General features: G+C 48.6%; 1 protein-coding gene across 4 annotated transcripts; it reads right to left on the bottom strand.

Annotated features, from left to right (window-relative positions):
* Nucleotides 1-4,755: 4,755 nt before the first annotated feature.
* On the bottom strand, nt 4,756-16,255 carry TRIP6 (thyroid hormone receptor interactor 6). Of its 4 annotated transcripts, none has more exons than XM_030187589.1 (10): nt 16,110-16,255; nt 14,802-15,025; nt 14,505-14,692; nt 13,098-13,238; nt 11,409-11,975; nt 10,316-10,406; nt 9,991-10,160; nt 7,462-7,640; nt 7,088-7,208; nt 4,756-5,780 (listed from the first exon to the last, which is right to left on the bottom strand). In XM_030187589.1, exons 2-10 carry the CDS (start codon nt 15,013-15,015, stop codon nt 5,649-5,651), a joined length of 1,803 nt encoding a protein of 600 aa, XP_030043449.1. In that variant the 5' UTR covers nt 15,016-15,025; nt 16,110-16,255; the 3' UTR covers nt 4,756-5,648. The 4 variants fall into 4 exon arrangements, with proteins under 4 accessions (XP_030043449.1, XP_030043447.1, XP_030043450.1 ...); XM_030187587.1 differs by having other exon boundaries at nt 16,114-16,255; XM_030187590.1 differs by having other exon boundaries at nt 13,119-13,238; nt 16,114-16,254.
* Between the last annotated feature and the right edge of the window lie 493 nt (nt 16,256-16,748).

Here is a 16,748-nt window from a genome sequence, read left to right as displayed (position 1 = left end):
TTACCTGTAGACCTATTCAAGAAATATTTAATTAATGTAAGTTTTGAAGTTTTCTCCCAAGGATGTTCTATCATTAAATACAATTTATTACTTACCTGTTTCCCCTAAAAAAAAGGAACGCGGGGAGATATGGAAGGTGACAGGTGTCAGGAGTCACATGTTGATGTTAATATATCTTCAATAGTGGAAGAATCCATAACAGAATCTTCTAGGAATACACGAGCAAGATCTAAATGCAGCCCTGAGATTATATTTTCGTCACTCACAAGATTTTTTTCTATGGCCAGAGGTCTGGATAGTTCTAGATGCGATGAAGAATACTCAGGAGAGAAGAAATGCCATTTTGGCCATGCGACAGACGACTAGGGGCTCCTTTTACTAGGTGCGCTAATGATTAGAGTGCCTAATGTGTCAGTTTTTAGTGTACGAGGAATTGAAATTATAAGAAACCGTTTCCAAGAGTGTTACTGCTTTATTAGAATACAGTTACACTAATTAAACTAAAGGCCCTGTTTACAAGGGCGTGCCAGAGTTTTTAGCGTGCGCTAACCGTGTAGATGCTCATAATATTCCTATGGGCGTCTACACGGTTAGCAAGCACTGAAATCGCTAGCGTGGCTTTGTAAACAGGGCCCTAAGGTTGCTATAGAAACTCTTGGTCTGTATCCATTATTGGCAGATAGGGGGCGATAGTGAGCCAAGGGCCAGGAAACAGGTGTAGCCATTAGAAGTGTGTATAGGGATGGGGATAACAGGAAACCTGCAGGAATCGACGGGATGGGAACAAAAAGTTCTGAACATTAAGCAGGGGGGGGACAGCATAATTTTTCATTCTGTTTAGTTTGTCATGTTGGTTATAGAAGTTTTCAGTTCATTAACTTTTGTTCCCACTCTCTCCCCCTCTCCCTTTTTTTGCGTTGGAGGCAATGTCTTAATAGTGCGTCCTGTTCAAAGTCTGCTCTATTCATGGAGCGTACACACTCTTCATGACAAAAGGAAAAAAAATATTTTTCCGTCGTTCTGGGCTAAAAATGAATGTGCATCTCTATTAAGCAGCACGAAATGTAATCAGAACCCAGGAACATGTGGCAGAAAAATACAGAAATAGCCCCAATGATCCTGGATGCTACCCTCCCCCCCCCCCCCCCCCCCCCACTTCACCAATAACAAAAGAATTTCCAGGCTACATTTGGGCTCCGGGCAGAAGTGGCACTCTTTGGCACAACATAAACATTTACGAAAAGCAAGGAGAGTAAATGTGTGATGCAGTTCGAACCTAGCATAACCGGAGAGAGATTCATTTCCGTCATGGTATCATGGTCAAGGACACAGACTCCCAACACGCCCTTCCATTTGTAACCATTTCCCCTCTGATTATAAGGCAGCCTCCATCTTTCTGCCTCAGGCAAGAGGAAATGTGTAGTCTACATCAATGCTTTTTGTAGGAGTGAAAGTGAGAGAGCTGCGTGCAGTGGCGTAGCGAGGGCAGCTTCCACCCGGGGCGGTTGTCGCTGCGCAGCATGATACCCCCCCCTTGGCACATCAAGCCCCCCCCCCCCGCGTGCATGCCACTGGGGGGGGGGGGGGGGGGGTCGGTTCCGCTGGTTCCCTTTGCCCCGGAACAGGAAGTAACTTGTTCCAGGGCAGAGAAAGCAGGGAACCAGCGGAGCCGACCCCCCCACCACCCCGCAGCGGCGTGCACCTGGGGCGGACCGCCCCCACCACCTCGCCCTTGCTACGCCACTGGCTGTGTGAATACATGTACAGCAACCAAACCACAGAAGCAGAGAGAACAAGTGTCCCACGCAAATTCACAGGAGGAGAGTGGGAACAGAATCGGGCTCTTCCAGGAACAGACCAAGGACGTTCAATGTAGAAATAAAATTTATTGAAGGAAGACTCAACCTATATGGAGAGATACATTAAAAATTAAAACATTAACAAAAGTAGATGTCAATACCCCTATATTTTGTGTAGACTCCTGAAGAAGGCACTTTCAGTGCCGAAACACGGGACCGTGTTGAGTCTTCTTTCAATAAATGTTAATTCTACGTTGAACGTCCTTGGTCTGATTCTCGAAGAGCCCGATTCTGTTCCCACTCTCCTCCTGTTCCTGCATGTACGTCCACCTACCTACAGTAGACACCAACACAAAGCACCACCCAAATTCGGTGACTCACACTGACGTACTTGCAGATATAAGACAACACCCATATCCTGCATCCCTTAACCACTCAGACAGGATTACTGGGGGGGGGGGGGGGGGGGGAGAGAATCATAAGAAACCAAATCAGGGCAGCCCATGGACCCCTAAACAGCATAGAAATACGATCCATTGCCCTCCATTCTTACCTTCCACCAACTCTGAGGGGAACCAATCTGTAGCAGCACAAGGACTGAGAGAGGAATGAAGACCCCACCCTCTTCCTTCTTATGCTCCTCCAGCCCTAGCGCTCAAATTCATCAAGCTTTTCTTCATGCTGTGCATCGCAACCACATGAATGATCCACTACGAGTATATGAGTAACTTCGGCAATGCACGTAATCCACATCCACAGGAGGAAGAAGCCTGCAGCTCTAAGAAACCTTTTTTTTTTTTAAATTTAGATTTAGCTCACACCTTTTTCAGTAGTAGCTCAAGGTGAGTTACATTCAGGTACTCTGGATATATCTCTGTCCCAGGAGGGCTCACAATCTAAGTTTGTACCTGAGGCAATGGAGGGTTAAGTGACTTGCCCAAGATCACAAGGAGCAGCAGTGGGATTTGAACCGGCCACCTCTGGATTGCAAGACCGGTGCTCTAACCACTAGGCCACTCCTTTTGACCTGTGTTCTAGAGCGAGGGCACCAGAAAAACAAAACCACCCCCATGCAGGTGTCAGGATCCAAGACCAGGAAAGGTGATGTTCACTGAAGAACAGCCTTCTGTCCCTGTGTTCAGTATGGAGTATGTTTGTTTGTTATACCATGTACTATAATCACATTTTGTATACAACATATCAAAGCAGTTTACAAATACATTGTAAAAAAGGTGAGACCAGAGAATAACAATGATTTGAGACGGAGTAAAAGTTATGGACAATGTCCATATGCATTAATACAATAGCTGCATTGGACTCTTAATGAAGATTTGCTCTTCAGCTCTTTGTGCTGTATTCACAGTACAATTTAAGCAGCTTTGCAAAATTACCTGCCAGACTCTTCCACACAGAACAAGTCACCAGCTGAAAAGGAGTTAAACGCACACACACAAAAGCTGGTCCTGGAGGCATCCCAGCCAGTCAGGTTTTCAGAATATCTCAATGAATATTCATGAGTTAGATTTACAAGCAGTGCATGCAAATCTCGCTCATGAATATTCATTGTGGATATCCTGAAAACCTGACTGGCTGGGATGCCTCCAGGACCAGCTTTGGGAACCACTGCCTTAGAACTGCTCCAGCTCCCGCACAGAAATACTTTAAAGGAAGGATCTTATGGTTATACAGGATGTAGGCCACAGTTGTTCATATGCGCCAGACAGCGTGGGAACTAGCACTCAATGGCTAACGGAGCCATTGTCTGCTGTGCCTCTATTCCTCCCCCCTTCAAAATACATGCGATTTCTGACCACCTGATAGATAACAGGGATAGAAATGGAGAGAAAGCAGGGCTCAGAACTCGATAATGAGCTGAATCAAACATGGGCCATCAAGAAGGAAAAAAAAAAAACCATAAGCAGTGCCAGGCTGCCACCTGCTGGCCAAACAGAAGAACAGGCTGAACTTGCGCAAAACTGAACATATAGTAACATAGTAGATGACGGAAGAAAAAGACCTGCATGGTCCATCCAGTCTGCCATACAAGATAAACTCATATGTGCTACTTTTTGTGTATACCTTACTTTGATTTGTATCTGTCATTTTCAGGGCACAGATCGTATAAGTCTGCCCAGCACTATCCCTGCCTCCCAACCACCAGTCCCGCCTCCCAGCACTGGCTCTGGCACAGACCATATAAGTTTGCCCAGCACTATTCCCCGCCTCCCTCCCACCACCGGCTCTGGCACTATCCCTGCCTCCCAACCACCAGCCCCGCCTCCCAACCACCGGCTCTGGCACAGACCGTATAAGTCTGCCCAGCACTAGCCCCGCCTCCCAACCACCGGCTCTGACACAGACCGTATAAGTCTGCCCAGCACTATCCCCGCCTCCCAACCACCAGCCCCGCCTCCCACCACCGGCTCTGGCACAGACCGTATAAGTCTGCCCAGCACTAGCCCCGCTTCCCAACCACCAGCCCCGCCTCCCACCACTGGCTCTGGCACAGACCGTATAAGTCTGCCCAGCACTATCCCCGCTTCCCAACCACCAGCCCCCTGATTTGTATCGGGTATTTGCTCCACACCTGGCCTGCTCAATATAGTACTTGTACTTTTATTTTCTCTTAATCAGGGCATCTTTTGTTTAGCAGACGTCTGTATTTCCGTTAAAAAAAAAAAGTCATTGTAAGAAAAAGGAGGGATGGAGAATTTTTTGGCCCCCAGAAAAAAAAAAAAAAATCTTTCAGGAACTGTAGGCGGTGAAAGCATAGGAAGGACGGAGAACCCGTCAATTTGTTTCTTCAATTCTAACCTTGCCTGCTCTTCATATTCTGGGCTCACTGGAGCAAGGGATCAGGGGTTGGGGCGGTTAAGCACTTCAGGGAAAGAGGCAGAAGTTAACAGGGGCTGAACAGCAGTGCAGAACGAACATATCAAAGACGACAACTAAATAGTACATAGCAGTCAAACTTTTATTGTTCAAATTGGTTGCAAGGGAGGGGGGTATAATTAGCTCCAACAAGGGTTCGCCACTTTACTTCTAAGCCTCTGTAAAACAGCTTTCAAACTAAAAACTACAGACATAATGGTTCCATTCCCAGGAAAAAAAAAATGTCAGACGGGATTATCACCTCAACCCAAAGTCCACCCAACAGGTTGAGCCATTCCTGTGGTTTTGCTCACTCCGTGTATCACCCACTTCCCTGAAAAATCCAGAACTACAACTCTCTGCAGGACAGAACCAGGCCCAGACCAGCCTTCTCAGTTTAGTGCATCGGACATATTCCAGCATGTCCGCACCAACCGGGGAGTGCAAGGGATAGAGTTCCAGCTGCCCAAAATACAACCTTTCTTTTCACAATTACAAAAATGGGGGGAAAAAAATGCAGACTCTCTCACCTTTCCATTGACCTTTAATGTTTGCTGCCCTCTACTGGCTTGGGGTAACATGGCAGGTTATGAAATGTCTACATGAGGGAACGGGGATCCTAAATCCCCCTTCACCACACAGATCACAGGCATTATTCTCCTGGAGAATCTGCAGCGTGTATCCCACCAAGAACTGAAAAAAAAACTGTCCATAAATGAAAAACTATTCAGAGATTCCAAACAACTAGGCTCAAACCATCACCAGGAAGGTGCAATTCTCCGAGAGAATCCTTGATCGATGCACATGGGCAGAGATCACGATATCCGAGATGGACTCTATATTCCAGCCTTAGCCGTCTCCAGGGATCAGATGCAGAGCCTCAGTCATCACAGAGGGATCAGAGACCCTCGGTCGGGGATCAGTGAGCGCCTGAAGTAGACATCCTCAGTCTGACTGTCGCTGGTGATGGACGAGTGTCTAACAATCAGTAGTGATCTTTGATGAGAGCTCCTGGATTCGGCGGGCACTACAGCTCTTGCACAAGATGTGGCCGTCTAGGGGGTAACAACCCCTGCCTTCACCCTCGGAGGACAGTAACAGCCCACACTCCTGGAAAGGACAGAAATGCACAGTGTCAGCTGGGCCTGAGCAGCCCGTTGGTCAAAAACTGGAGTAAGATTTAAATGCGAGTCCTGTATCCCATAATCCTTTCCCCAGGGGTGGGATCTTTGCCACCTCTCCCCTCCCCCACTAGCTCCCAAGGTGGGTGTCCGCAGGCTCTCCCACCCCCTAAGGCCCCAAAGTCCCCTGGAACAGGTCTATACTGTTGTTCCCGGTTTTCCAGATCCTCGGAGCAAAGTACACCACATCACCCCACCTCCTTGTCCCCCACAGTCCCTGGGAAAAGGTCTCCAACTTTCCGTATCCCCTTCCCCCTGCAGATCCTTCAATAGATCATGATAGCATGAGGAGTGATCTAGTGAAGGTTGGGGAATGGTCAAGTAATTGGCAACTAAGAAATGCAGGGTCATGCACTTGAGCTGCAAAAATCCAAGGGAAAGGTATAGTGCAGAGAGTGAAGTACTTATGTGCATGAAAGAAGAATGAGACTTGGGGGTGATTGTGTCCAATGATCTCAAGGTGGCCAAACAGGTAGAAAAGGAGATGGTCAAAGCCAGAAGGATGCTCGGGTACACAGGGAGAGGAATGGCCATCAGGAAAGAAGAGGTGATGGTGTCCTTGTAAAGGTCTCCGGTGAGGCCCCATTTAGAGTACTGTGTAATTCTGGAGACCTCACCTACAAAAAAAAGATATAAACAGGATGGAGTCGGTCCAGAGGGCGGCTACAAAATTGGTCAGTGGTCTCTTTCATAAAGCATATGGGGACAGACTTAAGGCTCTCAATACGTATACTTTGGAGGAAAGGCAGGAGAGAGGGAGTATGATATTTAAAATATCTCTGTGGCGTTAATATACAGGAGTCGAGCCTTTTTTGATAAAAGGAAAACTCTGGAACGAGAGGGCACAAGAAGAAGTTATTATTATTATTTATTGCATTTGTATCCCACATTATCCCACCTATTTGCAGGCTCAACGTGGCTATAGGCTCAGGAGTAATCTAATGAATACTTGTTAACGGAAAGGGCAGTGAATGCTTGGAATAGCCTCCCGGTGGAGACTAGGATTGTGTCTGAATTTCAAGAAAGCCTGGGACAGGCACATGGGAGGAGGCGGAGGAGACAGTGGATGCTGCGGCTGGGCAGACTGGATGTGCCATTTGGCCTTTTATCTGCCATCCATATTTCTACGAGATTTCTGCCTCTCTCCCCATCCTCCTACCCACCTGTACCCCATGCTTTAATCCTCCCCATTGCCCCTCCCCACTTCTCAGGGGACCTGTCTCTGCCTCCTCTTACCTCACACTTGTAACAGCCAATGTGGAAGCTCCGGTCCAATGCCACGATCCTCACCGTCTCCTCTTGTCCTGGCTCCGGCATGATGGCGTTCCCACACACTGAGCACCGAGGGGCAAACTTACTGCCAAAGGAAAATGAAGGCAAGGTGTTTAGGACAGGGCTTCAAAAAGAGGGGGGGGTGGGCTGCCACCCCAAGATCAGCTACACTACATACACTTTCAGAGATTGAGGTGGGACTCACTTATACGGCATCAGCATAACAAGGCAAAATCCTAGTTTCCGGGGACAGAGGGAAAAAAAATAGGGACCTCCCTCCCTACCCCTGAGAGCTCAGAGCTGCACAGCGAGATCTCGGTACCCAACCCAGTTCTCACAGGTGAAAGTCTTCAATGCAGTGGATCTGGCTCGACGCGTCCACAGTAAACGGTACACCATCCAGGCAGCGTCGACACACCACGCAGACGAAACACTCTGGGTGGTAGGTCTTCCCCACAGCCCGCAGGATCCGATCCAGGATGGGCTTGGAGCAGAGGCAGCATTTCTCCAGGGTGACCTTGGAGAAGACGAGCAAAGAGAGAAAAAAAAAACAGCATCAGACTTGGGGGTGGGGAGGGGGGAGAAGACAACAGCATCTCCAAATCATGGGGGGGGGGGGGGGGGGGGGGGGGGGGAGATATGGCCCGAAAACAGTTCCACTACTTCTTTTCAGACCCTGGAACAGAAGGATGTTCTGCTCCAGCCCCTCCCTTAGGGGATAGAGGTGGGGGAGGGGGGGTGGAAGCCTGGAGTAACACATAGAAGAGTCACCCCTGCTCCCTAATCCATCCCCTTGACCGCCTGCCTCCTCCCCTGACTGTATAGTTCCACTTCCTGTCTATAAATTAAGCCCTGGGTGCCTCTTAGATCCAAGCAGGGCTCCAGTCTGAGCAAATGCATGAGCACCCCAGCCCCCCTCTCCCCCCAAGGGAAAAAATTGAGAGGCACAGTGACATCATTAACCATGCAAAACACAGGAATAAGACCTTTGCACAGCATGCATGTACCTCACAGTGACTTTTCCACCATGGACCACCTTTAATTCTCAGTAAGAGACAGTATCAGGGGAGGGCTGAACATTCGCACCCCCCCCCCCCCCCCCACCCATCTCGTTTATCTTGTCCTGTCTGATCCCAAACTGACTTCTCGGCAGACTTCCTTACTCAGAGAGATCTTGCACTCCCAACAGCAGACAGCCCCTGACGACACAGTCCTGCCCCAGCTAGCTCTGCACGAAGACAAGCTGGTGCAGGAAGCTGGTGATGAAGTCCCCCAGGGGCACTCTGCAACTCAGGGAGACACAGGGTTAAGAAAACAAAAACGTTCTAAAGGCAGACTTCTTTGCTTTTTAAACACCGATACTGTACATACACTACTTCATGTGTTTGTTTTCTAGAGGGACTATTAGCCCACGCAGGGCTCAGTAGCCTAGTGGTTAGTGCAGCAGACTTTAATCCTGAAGAAGTGGGTTCAATTCCCACTTGTGACTCTGGCCGAGTCACTTAACCCCTCCATTGCTCCAGGGACAAATAAGTACCTGAATATACTATGTAAATCACTTTGAATGTAGTTGCAAAATCCACAGAAAGGCAGTATATCAAGTCCCATTCCCTGTCCCCCCCTTTCAGGATACAAAATAATTCAGACTTTAAAAAAAGAGCGTGCCTATAGATCAGATTATATGCTGCCAGTATTGATTCACTTACATCGGCTCCCAGTACTGTTCCACTATCAATTCTTGCAGCAAAATGATTCCCTCTTTTCGCATCATAGCCCTGGACACTATTCGAGCTCTCATTTTCAGTGTAACAGCTCCCCTCATTGTGGAACTCTTTGCCACTATCCTTAAGTCCATAACCTTTCCCACTCTTAAATCGGAGCTGAAAACCTTCTTATTTTGCTACGCCTTCCACACTGAACCGTAGTCCCTATTAACGCAGATTACGTCCTGCTCTCCCCCTGCCTTTGCTCCTCTGGAAGAGCAGGTCCCCAGCCATTACTGAAGCGTTCTTGATTTGTCCCTGCCTTTCTCAGGGCACAGACCGTAAAAGTCTGCCCAGTACAGGAACAGTGCTGGGCAGACTTCTACAGTCTGTGCCCTGAGAATGGCAAGGACAAATCAAATTTGGGTATACATATAAAGTATCACATACCGTGTGTACTGCTATGGATTTACAGCCTGTCTCACTGACTCAGACTACTCAATAATTACCGTGGATTCTTTTGGATTCGTATTAGATAAATGAAACCTTTATTAGAGGTGCTAAATTCTACAATGATTAAGGTATATACAATGATTAGCTAAATAAACACAATGATTAACTATATAAACAATCATTACATCACTGGTCTCTACATCTAAGCAATGCTAAGAGTTCTTAGACCACGAAAGGAAGCAATAATACATTATACATACAACATCACTGGTCCTTACATCATCCAGGCTCTTAACATCAGCTGGGGGGGGGGGCTCATCTGTGAGTGGACGAGCTGCGCAGAGGATCTGTTCCTGGTCAAAGAAGCTCCTGGCTCTCGCTGTGAACCGGGCCCCCCCAGCTGATGTTGAGCCTGGATGATGTATGTATATAACGTATTATTGCTTCCTTTCCTGGTCTAAGAACTCTTAGCATTGCTTAGATGTAGAGACCAGTGATGTAATGATTGTTTATATAGTTAATCATTGTGTGTATACAGCTAATCATTGCCTTTACTCCTGCAGTGGAAGCAGGCTGATATCTCCTTATGCTCTCTTCATGGGCCACGCCGTGGGAGAGCAGAGATTTCGAAGAGCTCAGGCCCCTGGGGAAGGTCTGTGACCCCCCAGGCTAGGATATATCCCTGCGAGAGGCAGGAGGATCAGCACTTACGATGTAGCAGGCCTCGCAGTAAGACTTCTTATCGATGGAGTAGAAGGGCTGACCACGCAAGTGGCTCTGGCAGCTGATGCAGGTAAAACAGTCCACGTGGAACACCTGCTCCATCGCGATGCAGCCGGTGCCATCCCCCACCACGTTTTCTCCGCAGCGTGCACAGCGGCCTGCAAGTGTCAAGGCAGAAGCTTATTCGGAGCTCAAGAATGGGGTGCTGACAGAAGAGGGAAGGGTGGTACATACTTCCAACACACACACACTCAACCAGTTCTGTACTGGAGATCGTATGTAAAACATCAAATCTGACAAACTGGGAACGCACCAAAGTATTCACCGGCGGGAGGATGGTTCATATCATAAATAAGTTTCTTTGTCAGTCTGTCCAGTTCTTCCTCTGGCCGAGTCACGGAGCCCTGAAACAAACCACATCAGGGTCAGATCTGTGAATAAGGAAAGTCCCCCCCCCCCCCCCCCCAATAACCAGCACAGAAAAAGATGGCAGGAAAAAAAAAGCCATAGGGCTTATCCAGTCTGCCCATCCAAACCAGTAACCCCATGTCTATAATCCCTTCCTTTCCTTCAGAGATTCTCTGTTCTTGAATTCAGATACAGCCCTCGCCTCCTTCCCCTACTGAAAGGCTGTTCCATTCATCCACCACCCTTTCAAGAGAGAAATATTTATTTTAGTTATTTATAATCCATCTAGCCCACATAAATGAGTAATGACAGAAAAAGTCTACACATAATATTAAAAAAAAAAAAGGACCTTCTACAGAAGAGACATGGGCACAACCCCCCCTCCCCCCTATATCCCATGACCCCCTCTCATTCCAGAGCTTCCTTTCCGTGAATATTCTTGGGGAGGTATTTATATATTTATATTTTGCTCGCACCTTTTTCAGTAGTAGCTCAAGGTGAGTTACATTCAGATATACTGGGTATTTCCCTGTCCCTAGAGGGCTCACAATCTAATTTTGTAGCTGAGGCAATGGAGGGTTAAGTGACTTGCCCAAGCTCACAAGGACCAGCAGTGGGATTTGAACCAACTACCTCTGGACATCAAGACCAGTGCTCTAACCACTAGGCCACTCCTCAGTTGTATTTCCCCCTTTCCCGCATATCCACTGCCTTTTCTACCTGTTTGGCCACCTCGAGATCCTCAAATACAGTAAGCCCCAAAGCCTGCTCTGGTTTGTTCACAGAATGCTCCCAAAGGTGTTTGTAAACCAAACACTGTCAGCTAAGATTTAAAGCCAAAAAACAGAGTGCCATAACTCTAGACCGAACAACCCGCTTTTCAACTCCAGGATTGTCTTCAGTCTCGCTGTATGGCCCAGCAAGGAGAGAACCAAGCCGTGGAGCCATGTACCGATTTCACTCCGCCCCCAATGTTTTCTCAAGAGGGGTAAAATTACCTGCTGCCGATAGCCTGCGAGCCCTTCAGGTGTGGCCCGCAGCAGACCCAGCTCCTCCTTGCTCATCTTCCCACTTCCTGGCTGGTACTGGGCCCCTGAGGCCTTCACGCCAGAGTTGTACAGCTGTGGTTCAATCCTCCTAGCACCGTGCAGTGCGTAGCCTGCATCCAAGGGATGGTCTGGTCTGCCAGCGTACTGGACGGGCTGATACCAGTTCGGCTCTTTGTAGGCAGGCCGGGACGGAGCCTGGGGTCCATGAGCCTGCTCCACCCTGCGGTGAGGCTGCGTGTAGTTTGGCACGGGCTGAGCCACCTGCACCTGGATGTTGAAGGATGAGCCAGCGGGGGTGGAGGCTGTGGCATACGGCGCTGGGGTGGGCTGCGGGTAGGGTTTCTGCGGCACACACTGAGCGGAGCCACTGTACCACTCTTGGGGGCTGTATCCTGGTGCTTTCGATGTGGAACTGTATTGCCCAGATGCTGGCGGAGGGCCTGGCTTATAGGCAGATGTTGCTCTAAGAACAGGCCCAGAGGACGAGCCCGGAGGGTACGTCATGTTATCAAAATTCTGTGGAGGGGGAAAAGAAGGGAGAAAAGGGTCAGAGCCAAACCAGGGGCGTAGCCAGACCTTGGCGGGAGGGGGGGTCCACAGTCAGAGGTGAGGGGGCACATTTTAGCCCCCCCCCCCCCCCCGGTGCCGCCGACCCATCGCCACTTTCGATCCTCCCCAGCCACCTTCCCCCCCCCACCCTGCCATCAGGTACCTTTGCCGGTGTCGGTCCCCAACCCCCGCCAGCCGAAATCCCCATCAGCGCCGGTATCCGAGTCAGGCGCGTTCGCTGATCTGGATTCTGTTTCTGTGAGTCCTGACGTTCTGCACGTGTCAGGACTCACAGCAAACCGAATCCAGATAAGCAACGTGCCGGAGACCGGTGCTGAAGAGCACTTCGGCTGTCATGGGTTGGGGACCCCCACCAGCAAAGGTACCTGATGGCAGGGAAGGGCTGGCGGGGGTAAAAGCAGGGGGGCAGCTCTAAATCTGTGGGGGCCCATACCCCCACCTAGCTACGCCCCTGAGCCAAACACTAGGAGCTGAAGTCGTCTGCAATTTCACTGAGTGTATGTAACCTCTAAGGAGTCACTTTAGAACTTAATTACTCAGTTTTCCCAAACTCACACTCGAGATACGATACGGTGAAGTCAGTTCTCACCCCTGAGAAGTTAAAGTTTAATTTGGAATTTCTAATTCTTGAATCACATTGCATTTATAGTGGACGAAAGTATACATTTTTCTGTGGTTTCCAAAGTATTATATTAAGGAATATGTATATTTCCTATTTCTGTATTATCTCATTTGTTGGGATATGTTGAAAATAATAAATAAAGTGAAAATTTTTTTTTAATTTGGATCCTGAGACAGTGGAGAGAGAGAGAGAGATGCGACTTGCCCAAGATCACAAGAATCTGGGAGGAGAATAACCTCAGCTTTTCTGGTTTTCAACTCGCTGCTCTGACCACTAGGCTATTCTTCCAAATCCTTTACTTCCTTGCGTCCCCACTCTTTCACTGGTTGTGTGTAACCTTGGGATACGTCTTTTTACCCCCCCCCCCCCCCCCGGCAATTATCTACAATGTAATAGCAGCAGCATTGTCCTGCTTTCCATCCATTTCTCAAGCTCCTATTTCTTACCACAGACTGGTCTCTCATCACCTGTCTATCTGCCCGGCGTGGAGGTCCACTGCTCTCCATGTGAGCCAGCAAGTTGGTCAGTGCATCTATATCTGTGTCCAGGCTGGAGGGACGCTGAGGCCTGGCATCCATAGAATGGCTCTGAGAAGAGAGGGAGACACAAAGGAGAAGAAAGTACATAAGTACTGCCACACTGGAACAGACCAAAGGCCCATCAAGCCCAGCATCCTGTTTCCAACAGTGGCCAATCCAGGTCACAAATACCTGGCAAGATCCCAAAGAGTAGCAACATTCCATGTAGAACTGCAAACAATAGCAAGATTCTGGAATCCTAAAGAGTAACAAGATTCCATGTAGAACCCCAAAGAGTAGTAACATTCCATTCAGAATCCCAAGTACATAAATACAAAAGTATTGCCATACTGGGACACACCAAAGGTCCATCAAGCCCAGCATCCTGTTTCCAACAGTGGCCAATCCAGGTCACAAATACCTGGCAAGATCCCAAAGAGTAGCAACATTCCATGTAGAACTGCAAACAATAGCAAGATTCTGGAATCCTAAAGAGTAACAAGATTCCATGTAGAACCCCAAAGAGTAGTAACATTCCATTCAGAATCCCAAGTACATAAATTCAAAAGTATTGCCATACTGGGACAGACCAAAGGTCCATCAAGCCCAGCATCCTGTTTCCAACAGTGGCCAATCCAGGTCACAAATACCCAGCAAGATCCCCAAAATGGACAAAACATTTTATACTGCTTATCCCAGAAATAGTGGATTTTCCTCAAGTCCAATTTAATAATGGTCTGTGGACTTTTCCTTTAGGAAGCTGTCCAACCCTTTTTTTTTTTTTAACTCTGCTAAGCTAACCGCCTTTACCACATTTTCTGTCAACGAATTCCAGAGTTGAATTATATGTTGAGTGAAGAAACATTTTCTCCGATTCGTTTTAACTTTGGATGGACGTATGTGGCAATCGCAGGCCTTATTCAGAGAGAGACACAACAGACGATTATAAAATGTGAAATGATGTAAAAGAGGTTAATACGGAACCTCTTAAAAGAGTTCTAGCACTAGGGGAAAGAACCAACTTAAAATTAGGGATGTGCAAGCAGAATATTCTCATTTCATTTTATTCTCCACATTCATTTGGAGGCATATTTTCAAAGCACTTTGGGAGGCTAAGTTCCATAGGTTTCTATGGAACTTTGGGAGGCTAAGTGCTTTGAAAATGAGCTTGATGGTCTGTTTTTCATCCGCACGGTTCCATTTCATTTCGTAACAGCTCATACGATCACTGATGAGCGCTCAGTACTTAATGGACACTTACGGGCTAGATTCTGTAAATGGCGCCGAAATGATGCGCTCTGCGCAGACCACAACCCATTTGAGGATGAAACTCACCTGCATCTGGAAGGAAGCGCTGGTGGCAGAGGTGGGTCCCCAGGCAGCTGACCCTCTGTCATCCTTCAAAGCAGAGGCTGCTGGGTAGCGTCGATCAGAGACTCCTGGGGAGAGGGGGCGAAAGCCTCCCGGACCTGGGGGGACAGCTCCAGAATCTTCTGGATGAGAACACAGAGAGGAAAATGCCCCTAAGGAAGAAAGAAAGGTTAGATAAGAGGGGTGGGGGTCGGGGGAGAAAAAAGGGGGGGTGCACCCCACTCTAGTCACTTTGACAGTTTAGACCCAACTCTGTCTTACCTGAAGGTGTCTGCTGACACTGGGGTCCTGCTCCTGGGACACAGGCACCATTCTCGTACGAACCGTATGACACTTTGGGTGAGGGGCCTGTGGCAAACTTCCGCTGTGGCTTGTGGACAGTGGGCATGGATACTGAAATGCTGGTACCACCAGCTATGCCCGGCTGCTCCGTGGAGCTGAGATGCCTCGGGGGTAGCCACATTGGCCCTGCCATGTCAACGAACCTAGAAGGGGAAAGAATTTTCAGTCCTGTTCCCAGTTTTTAGTACCCTGGGAATCAACCCAGCAAGACAATGCCACTCCCAGCCTACAAACCTAAGGCACAGCCCCGCTGACGTGTCAAGTCTCCTGTGAGGTTGCCCCTCTCCCTTCCCCTACATCCCTCTGTAGAAATTATACACATTAAATGACGTTAGCAATAGTAACATAGCTACTTGGTTCCGAATATCACCTTGACACTTTAATGCCTGTCCTGCCTCTCGCTTCCCTATGAAAACTTGCAGGGTGGATCAGTTCGAGACAAGATCCTTGCTGCAGGTCCAAACACGCTGGCAAAATTTTGCTAGGGCAAGAGCTGTTGTTTTCTTTCTCTGCACCAGCCCCTCCTTCAAAGGCTCCCAATCTCCTCGTTCCCTCCTGTTGGGGCAGAATCGGTCCCCAAATAAGCTACTGGTACTACTACTATTTAGCATTTCTATAGCGCTACAAGGCGTACGCAGCACTGCACAAACATAGAAGAAAGACAGTCCCTGCTCAAAGAGCTTACAATCTAATAGACAAAAAATAAAGTAATCAAATCAATTAATGTGTACAGGAAGGAGGAGAGGAGGGTAGGTGGAGGCGAGTGGTTACAAGTGGTTACGAGTCAAAAGCAATGTTAAAGAGGTGGGCTTTCAGTCTAGATTTAAAGGTGGCCAAGGATGGGGCAAGACGTAGGGGCTCAGGAAGTTTATTCCAGGCGTAGGGAAAAGGCATAAGAGAAAAGGGCAACAAAGTGCTAACCTACGACCTCCCCACCCACCCCTCCCTTCTGCAAATGTGCAGTAATAGAGAGAGACCAGATCAGGAAAAGAAAGAGACAGGGGGAGAGGTGGGAAGGGGGGAGCAGAGAGACAGCCAAGGAAGGGGAGGAGAGACAAGGGGAAGGGGGTGAAAGAGACAGAGTGGAGGGGATTCACAGGGATGGGGGAGGGAGACATCACAGCTGGAAGGTCATGGGGGGGGGTCATGGGAGGGAGGTGATGAAAGAGTTAACGAGGGAAGAGTCAGATGGGGACGTGGAGGGGAGGCAGCAGGGTGTCATCATACACACAGGGTCACTCGATGGATCGCTCAGTAGCTCTCTTCTCTCTCCCCCGGTTTCCGCTTCCGGTCTCTCCCCCTTCCCTTCTCGTCTCTTCTCCGTTACACACACACAACAAGCACAAACTTTTTCTTGCCTACGGGGAGAAACTTTTCAGCCCCGCCCTGCTCTGATGTCACCGCATTCCAGACCCTCCCCCGGCACGTGACAGGACCAAGCCCCGCCCACAGCGCTTTGGACTCCGCCTCCGGGAGGCTGCAGTGATTGAACCAACCCAGCGGCTGCGGCAGGCGCGTGCACCGGTGAAAGAGAGGGGCGGGGCTGCGGTAGGCGCGCGCGGCTGCTCCTGTTTTAAAATGGTTCTTGTGTATGACGACTTCTGTCTGCTCGTTCAGATCTATTGAATGAGTTAATTAAAAATGTTTTACCTATTTAAAGAGCCACCAAGCACCAGCTCTGGGGCGCTTCTTCAGCACCACAAACATCGGAGCAACTTGCAACTGCTTTGATTTGGTCAAAGGAGAGGTCATTTTTGTAATGACTTTTGTAGCATGTTCAGCATATGCTTTAACCTGCAGTTTTATAGGATTTTTGTGGGATTATCATGTTGAGTTCAGTAGTGTAGCTAGCTATTACCGGGGGGC

The sequence above is a fragment of the Microcaecilia unicolor genome, chromosome 14, assembly GCF_901765095.1.
Source record: "Microcaecilia unicolor chromosome 14, aMicUni1.1, whole genome shotgun sequence".
Taxonomy (NCBI): Eukaryota; Metazoa; Chordata; class Amphibia; order Gymnophiona; family Siphonopidae; genus Microcaecilia; species Microcaecilia unicolor.
The sequence above is the reverse complement of the archived record's forward strand: the minus strand, read 5'-3'. Positions and strand labels throughout refer to the sequence as shown.

Coding starts and splice junctions, on each gene's coding strand:
- TRIP6 (XM_030187589.1), bottom strand. CDS start 15,015: ATGGCAGGGCCAATGTGGCTACCCCCGAGGCATCTCAGCTCCACGGAG. Junction 7,641..9,990: donor ACTGCGAGGCCTGCTACATC/GTAAGTGCTGAT, acceptor GTCTTCTCCAAG/GTCACCCTGGAGAAATGCTG. Junction 7,209..7,461: donor TGCATTGAAGACTTTCACCT/GTGAGAACTGGG, acceptor TTCCTTTGGCAG/TAAGTTTGCCCCTCGGTGCT.